Below are 8628 nucleotides of genomic sequence, written 5' to 3'. Positions count from 1 at the left end.
ATGGTTTCCGATCAGGAAGCGAAGTATGAATATAAAATGGTCCAATGACGGCTCTGGCCGCTTCCAGGATCTACGGATTGGCCCCGGGGAACCTGTGGAAGGGGACATTTTAGTTTTACCACAAAAACCAGTCGTTCGACGGCTCTTTTTTCATGGTTTTCGATCAGGAAGCTAAGTATGAATATAAAATGGTCAATTGACGGTTCTGGCCGCTTCCAGGACCTACGGTTTGGCCCGGGGGAACCTGTGAAAGGGGAAATTTAAGTTTAGCACCAGAATCAATCATTCGAAGGCTCTTTTTTCATGGTTTTCGATCAGGAAGCGAAGCATGAATATAAAATAATCCATTGACGGCTCTGACCGCTTTCAAGACCTACGGATTGGCCCCGGGGAACCTGTGGAAGGGGACATTTTAGTTTTACCACCAAAACCTGTCATTCCACGGCTTTTTTTCATGGTTTTCGAACAGGAAGCGAAGTATGAATATAAAATGGTCCATTGACGGCTCTGACCGCTTCCAGGACCTGGATTGGCCCAGGGAACCTGTGGAAGGAGACATCTTAGTTTTAGCACCAAAACCAGTCATTTGAAGGCTCTTTTCTCATGGTTTTCGATCAGGACGCGAAGCATGAATATAAAATAATCCATTGACGGCTCTGACCGCTTTCTGGACATGTGGATTAGCTCCGGGGATGCTGTGGAAGGGGACATTTTAGTTTTACCACCAAAACCAGTCATTCGACGACTCTTTTTCATGGTTTTCGATCAGGAAGCGAAGTATGAATATAAAATGGTCCATTGACAATTCTGACCGCTTCCAAGACCCACGGATTGCTCCTGGAGAATCTGTGTAAGGGGATATTTTATTTTAAGCATCATAACCAGTCATTCGACGGCTCTTTTCTATTGGTGTGTGATGATTCATACAACGAGCAGTGTGACGATTCATACAAAAATTCTAGAGGTTTAGTACAAAAAGTGTCACGAAGGGGGGAGGGGGGTTGAAAATCGCCGATTTTTGCGTAACGTACTTTATGGATCTTCCCTGATTAGGAATCGAGAAATTAATATAAAAGGGATCATTGAGGGCTCTGACCGCTTTTTGGACCTACAGATTCTTCTTCTTCTTTCTTCTTCTTATTGGCATTACATCCCCACACTGGGACAGAGCCGCCTCGCAGCTTAGTGTTCATTAAGCACTTCCACAGTTATTAACTGCGAGGTTTCTAAGCTAGGTTGCCTTTTTAGCATTCGTATATCATGAGGCTAACACGATGATACTTTTTATGCCCAGGGAAGTCGAGACAGTTTCAATCCGAAATTGCCCTAGACCGGCAACGGGAATCGAACCCAGCCACCCTCAGCATGGTCTTGCTTTGTAGCCGCGCGTCTTACCGCACGGCTAAGGAGGGTTCGACAGGGACCTATAGATTGGCCCAGGAAACCTGTCGAAGGGGACATTTTAGTTTTAGCACCAAAACTAGTCGTACAACGGCTTTTTGTGGCTTTGGATCAGGAAGCGAAGTATAAAGTAGGCAGGTTCCCCGTGAGCTATCCGTAGGTCCAGAGAATGGTCAGATCCGTCAATGGTCCATTTCTTGTTCATACTTCACATTCTGATTGAAATCCATGAAAAAATAGCCGTCCAATGATTGGTTTTTGTGCTAAAACTAAAATGTCCCTTTCCACAGTTCCCCGGGGGCAATCCGTAAGTCCTAGAAGCGGTCAGATCCATTAATGCTCCAATTTATACTCATTCTTCGCTTTCTGATAAAAAATTACGAAAAAAAAGCCGTCGAGTTATTGGTTTTGGTGCTGCAACTTAAATGTTTATTTCCACTGGTTTTCCGGGGGGAATCTGTAGTTCCTGAGAGCGGTCAGAGTCATCAATGGTCAATTTTATATTCATACTTTGCATATATTGCTTACACCAAAATCAATCATTCTACAGCTCTTCGTCGAATGATTGATTTTGGTATAAAAACTAAAATGTCCTCTTCCACAGGTTCCTCGGGGGCAACCAGTAGGTCCTTGCAGCGGTCAAAGCTTTCAATGGTCCTTTTATATTTATATTTTGCTTCCTGATCGAAAACCTATAAAAAGAGCCGTCGAATAACTGATTTTAGTGCTAAAACTTATATGTTCCCTTCCACAGGCAATCCTTGGGTCGTGGAAGCGGTCAGAGCCGTCAATGGACTATTTTATTTTCGTACTTCACTTCCTGATCGATAACCATGAATGAAGAGCAGTCGAATGGCTGGTTTTGGTGCTAAAACTAAAATGTCCCCTTCCACAGGTTCCTCGGGGCCAATCCGTAGATCCTGGAATCGGTCAGAGCCGGCAATGGACCATTTCATATTCATACTTCGCTTCCTGATCGGAAACCATGAAATAAGAGCCTTCGAATTACTGGTTTTGGTGCTAAACATAAATGTCCCCTTCCACAGGTTCCCCCGGGCCAATCCGTAGGTCCTGGAAGCGGTCAGAACCGTCAATTGACCATTTTCTATTCATACTTCGCTTCCTGATCGAAAAGCATGAAAAAAGAGCCGTCGAACGACTGGTTTTTGGTAAACCAAAATGTCCCCTTCCACAGTTCCCGGGGCCAATCCGTAGATCCTGGAAGTGGTTAAAACCGTCAATTGACCATTTTATATTCATACTTCGCCCTGATCGAAAACCATGAAAAAGAGCCGTCGAACGACTGGGTTTGGAGGTAAAACTAATATGTCCCCTTCAACAGGCTCCCCGGGGCCAATCCGTAGATCCTGGAAGCGGTCAGAGCCGTCAATGGACCATTTTATATTCATACTTCGCTTCCTGATCGAAAACCATGAAAAAAGAGCCGTCGAACGACATGTTTTGGTGGTAAAACCAAAATGTCCCCTTCCACAGTTCCCCTGGGCCAATCCGTAGGTCCTGGAAGCGGTCAGAACCGTCAATTGACCATTTTATATTCATACTTCGCTTCCTGATCGAAAACCATGAAAAAAGAGCCGTCGAATGACTGATTTTGGTGCTAAAATTTAAATGTCCCCATTCACAGGTTCCCCGGGGACATCCCAGCGACTCCAGGATCCGTTTATTCAATTGGTTTTTCATTCTTGACACATTAGAGGCCTTCTAGAATAAAATCATAGTGGACGATCTATCAAAAAGCGAGATTCAAATGAAGTTGTGGCCTGACCCCTTTGATAAGTATCGATCGGAACCGATTATAAATAAATGGCCATATCTCACTTGATTCTGGTCCGATTCCAAATCTCAATATATGGTTCCAATCAGCAAGAGCCCTACTTCATTTGTGGTTACTAATATTATTCAATTTTTAACCACAACTTCTCCTAATATTCACCTCAAATTTACGGTTTTGAACCTAACCTGTTTCGGGCATGCCTGAATTGTCAAAATCGGATGATAACTAAGATAGTTACAACACATCTAATTTTACCAATTTTACCCAAAATTTGCCTATCCTAATTATTTTGTCCATCCCCTGTATATAATCAATGGTAAGTTTTTTAATCGTTTCGTTATTCATATTTCTTGTATCGATTTCAGGTATTTCACATTGTATAATTGCTCTAACTTTGTTATCCGTGATATAGCTTGATTTCAGTGCGTTGTGAGTTAGGGTAATCAAGTAATTGTTTTCGTATATAGTGAGTTCTAGAAATGTGTAGTATTTCGGTAAGTTGTCAATTTCTAGGAATTTCGTGGTTATTTGAACTATTGGTTTGTTATTAGAAAAAGTTTTTATTGCTTCTTTCTTCGCTAACCATTTGGCGCGTTGATGTATCGGAATTTCTCCAGCTTCTGAATATAACACATTAATTGGTGTTGATTTGAGTAGCCTTAGACAAGCTCTAAGGGAAGAATTAAGTTTGATCAGATTGGTTTTTGCAGTTCCTCCATAGAGTGTTAGCCCATAGTCTATTTGTGATCTAATGATTGCCTTGTTGACTTTCAGTGCAGTTTTAGGGTGTGCACCATTGTTTTTTCTACAAATCATTTTCATTACGTTTAGTCTTTTTTTTATTTTATTATTTGTATAGTTAATGTGTACTTTATGCGATAGTTTATTATCTAAAACATATCCTAGGTATTTATGTAGTTCTTTTTGTTCTATTTCAATATTGTTAATGTTTACTTTTATCCTATCACCAAATTTAGAATTAAACAGTATTATTGCCGATTTATCTGGGTTTATATTTATTTTTAGTTCTTCTAATCGTGCTTTAATTTCATTAAGGACAATATTTGATGTTAGTTCGACTTCTTCTAATGATTCGCCTAATATTGTTATAGAAAAATCGTCTGCATATTGAATAAAAATTATTTTTTCTGTTGTGATTTCGTGTAGTAATCTAGTGTACAAATTAAATAGTATAGGTGATAACGGACATCCTTGAGGTAGTCCTTGGTTAGTGCATTGTGTTATTTCTCCTTGTGATGTTTGAAGTATTATTTTTCTGTTCTTAAGATATAGGTTTAGCCAATTTGTTATTTTTCTAGGAGTCTTTAGTGTATCTAATTGTTTAAGAAGTATATTTAAATCAACGGAATCGAATGCTTTCGTGAGATCCAGAAATATTGTTGCAGCTATTTGCTTCTGTCTCTTAGCTTCGGTTATTATTGAGTTTATGTGGTTTATACAATTGATTGCTGAATATCCTTCCTTAAAACCGTATGATAAACTAGGTATTAATTGATGTTGTTCTATAAATAAATTTAATCTCTTCTTAACCTCACTATTAATAATTTTCAAATTTATATTAATTAACGCTATTGGCCTATAGGATGTTTCTTTAAGTTTGTCTTTACCTGGTTTTAATATAGGCATTATTTTAATCATCAACCATTCTTCTGGAATCTTTTCGTCCAGCCAAACTTGGTTTGTAAGTTCAAGTATTTTAGTTAATAGATTTAAGTTGATTTTTTTGAGAAAATAGTATGAAAGTTTATTCTGTCCTGCTGCTGATGTGTCTTTTCTATTTTTTATAGTTTTAATCATGTTTTCAATGTTTAGCGGTGCTATGTAGTTTTCATCTTCGACATCAAAATTAGTGTGTATTAGTAAATTGTTTGTTGAAAAATCTTCTTTAAAATTTAATTGTATGAATTTAGTTGCTAAATCTTTATTGTTTATAATTTCTGAGTTTTCTTTCTGCTTAAAGTTTCCACTGACGCAACGGACGATTTTCCACATCTCATTTACTTTTGTTTGTTCATTTATGTCGTCCAGTTTTTTGTTCCTATATTCTATTACTTCATGCTTCAAAGATTTTTTGAAGTCTCTCTCAGCCTTTTTGAATTCGTGTTTGTTTTCTAATGTTAGATTGTTCCTGAATTGGTTTAATTTGTTTCTTACTGTTTGGGTAAATTGTGTATGTTGCTTTACTCAAGGCTTGATTGATTTTTTGGTTCAGATCTTCTATATTGTTAATTGATGCTGGGTCTATCTGGTTCAAGTTTTCTATAGCTAGTGTTTTGCTTATTATTGTTCTTGGAGTTGTATTGTTAAATTTATTGAAAGATGATATATTACACTCAATTAATTTGTGATCCGATCCAAGATCTTCTCTACTTACTTCCCAGTTTACTAGTGGCCCAATATCTGGTGTTGTAATTGTTAAATCTACTGCTGATGGGTTACAATTAATGTCTTCCCATCTTGTCGCTACTCCAGTATTTAGGAATAAAATGTCATTGTTTTCAAATAATTCGCTAATAAGCTCTCCTCTCCTGTCTGTTTTGTTTGAACCGTTAAACCATATCGGGTGATGGGCGTTAAAATCGCCTCCTAAAATAATTGGTATCGTGCTGTTTGTCATGTAGGTAAATAATTTTTCTAGTGGGTCTTTGATTTCTGATATAGGTGTATCGGGTGGTATATATAGGGAAATAAAAATTATTGGTCGTTTTAAATTTTTTATTTTTACTGCTGTTAATTCTAGGTCTATATCTGTGAGTATTATTTCTTCATGTATGAGTGTAGGGTGTATTAAAATTCCTGTGCCTCCGTAGCCATCAGGTCTACAGTTTTTGGTAAAGTAGTAATTGAGAAATGCAAAAAATGTAGCCATCCGGCGTAGTGAATCCGGCAGAGTAGACACGGTGCCGGATCCCACTCAGGACCATAGTACGATAATGCTTGTTTGTATTAAAATAAGGAATCTGACAATTATATTTCATTCTAGTGCTAGCAATCACTTCCGGAAGCGAACAAGAACAGGGAACGAACACGCAGACAGCTCTTTTGCCAGTAGTTGCACCTGGTGGTCAAAATTTCAATTCAAATACCGTGCAGATACTTCCCAAGAAAGCGCCAACAATTCCGAAACCGAAATGGCATGCCCCATGGAAATTGTGTCGTGTCATATCCGGTCATTTGGGTTGGGTACGATGCGTTGCTGTGGAGCCGGGAAACGAATGGTTTGCCACCGGAGCTGCCGATCGGGTCATCAAAATATGGGACTTGGCTGGTGGTAAGCTGAAGCTTTCGTTAACGGGTCATGTAAGTACCGTCCGGGGGCTTTGCGTGAGTCCTCGTCATCCGTATCTTTTCAGCTGTGGTGAAGATCGCCAGGTAAAATGTTGGGATCTGGAGTACAATAAAGTGATCCGTCATTATCATGGACACCTGTCGGCTGTCTATACAATGGCACTGCATCCGACGATAGATGTCCTGGTAACGGCCGGACGGGACTCAACCGCTCGAGTTTGGGATATGAGAACAAAAGCAAACATCCACACCCTTGGCGGGCATACCAACACGGTGGCTAGTGTGGTCTGCCAGGCAGCCAATCCGCAAGTCATAACAGGAAGTCACGACTCAACTGTGCGTCTGTGGGACCTTGCTGCAGGGAAAAGCATGTGTACCCTGACCAATCACAAGAAGAGTGTTCGTAGCATTGTGCTGCATCCTTCTTTGTACATGTTTGCATCGGCATCGCCGGACAATATTAAACAGTGGCGCTGTCCGGAGGGAAATTTCATCCAGAATCTAAATGGACATAACTCCATCGTGAATACGATGGCGGTCAATCCGGAGGGAGTTTTGGTTTCCGGGGGTGACAACGGAACGATGTTCTTCTGGGATTGGCGCACGGGGTATAACTTCCAGCGGTTCCAGGCAGCTGTCCAGCCGGGATCTATGGATAGCGAGGCGGGAATCTTTGCCATGACATTTGACATGTCCGGATCTAGACTTATTACGACTGAAGCGGACAAGACTATCAAGATCTACAAGGAGGACGACGAGGCTTCGGAGGAATCGCATCCAGTCAATTGGAGGCCTGAGATCATAAAGCGAAGGAAGTATTAGGGCCGTAAAATAAAATAAGAATGAAAAGATTTTTACTCGTAATATACTTCTAATGTGAAAACAATTGCCTTGCGTTCATTATATTAGGCTTTGAAGAATCCAATTGACCTCTGTCTACGGCGTTCGTGACTTGAACGATTTACTTAACCAATCCTAACTTAGAATTATATATTTTTTCCATTTCGTTTATTAAAGGCTCACTCGCCGCATTTCGAAAGCCAGGAAAAGCCAAAATTTTCTGCAGCGTCGGACAAGTTTGTTAATCAATGAATAGTTTAATTGAAAATAGTGTCAATATTCCGAATGCGAGACCCGCTTTCGATATCTTATTTTAATAATTCCATAACGCAATAACCGATCTGACCAGTTTTAAGTATACTATTAGGATCCTATTAGGTTCTGCAGCGTCTGTATCTAACCTCAAACTGATGACAGATTAGTAGTACTTTGCGTTGGACTCGGGGGCAGCCAACCAATCACGAACTCGAACTTTGTCGGAGTCCTCGTCGGAGTCAGTGGAAAGTACCAGGGATGCCAGATACAATTTTTATAAGTCTGTATCAACCTCAGCAAAATGTCTGTATTTGTCTGTATGGATTTTGGAAGGAACATGAATTAGAAAATTATTCAAAACCATGCACTTTTGACAACGTAGAATAGGTTTCAATAATCAAAAGGTCAGTGTAAGACTATGCCGAGTGAAGTACGAGATACTGAAAACAAGTAAGGCAGCTATTGTTATTGAGGTCGAAATACGTATTTTGGTGGAATTAAATGGGATAATACTATCTCGTCTTAGGACAAGTGATGATATTCGACTACAAAGCTCTGAATAATGTTCTTATCAATATGTATGTTGTTACATTAGCATAAATTGAAAATATTTACGCATTTTTCCAACTGAAAATTCGTTGGAAAGTCCAAATGAGTTCGGTTCGGAGGAGAGGCACAGAAAGAATAAATCCGTTTGAAACCCTAAAGCACGGAACGGTCATCTTTTGGGTTTGGATGTTCCTTTGCGCTTTCGAACAACATCTTTTGATTTTTCCGAACGGAATCTTTTGCGGCTTCGGAATCCCAAAAGTACAGATACATAAAAAAATTCATTATGAAGCCCAGATGGATCCACTCGGAATTCCAAAAGTAATCCTTTCGAAAGCCTAAAAGGAATCTGTTTGAAAGTAATGTCCAAAATAATTTCGTTCCCAACCCAACAAGGTTCCGTTCGGAAATCCAGAAGAATTCTATTTTTGAAGCCAAAAATAATTTCATTCAGAAATATAATAGAATTCCAGAATCCC

At 39.5% G+C, this 8628-nt stretch overlaps 1 protein-coding gene across 2 annotated transcripts; it reads left to right on the top strand.

The window, feature by feature from the left end:
* Window positions 1–7391, top strand: LOC134214918 (pleiotropic regulator 1-like). 2 transcript variants are annotated; one of them, XM_062694194.1, is made up of 2 exons: window positions 1–29; window positions 6247–7391. In XM_062694194.1, the coding sequence occupies exons 1-2, from the start codon at window positions 1–3 to the stop codon at window positions 7325–7327; spliced, it is 1110 nt and encodes a 369-aa protein (XP_062550178.1). In that variant the 3' UTR covers window positions 7328–7391. The 2 variants fall into 2 exon arrangements, with proteins under 2 accessions (XP_062550178.1, XP_062550177.1); XM_062694193.1 differs by lacking the exon at window positions 1–29 and adding an exon at window positions 6048–6142 and having other exon boundaries at window positions 6201–7391.
* Window positions 7392–8628: the final 1237 nt, after the last annotated feature.

This window comes from Armigeres subalbatus, chromosome 2, assembly GCF_024139115.2.
Source record: "Armigeres subalbatus isolate Guangzhou_Male chromosome 2, GZ_Asu_2, whole genome shotgun sequence".
Taxonomy (NCBI): Eukaryota; Metazoa; Arthropoda; class Insecta; order Diptera; family Culicidae; genus Armigeres; species Armigeres subalbatus.
Note: the sequence above shows the minus strand (reverse complement) of the source record. Positions and strands in the feature narration are given on the sequence as shown.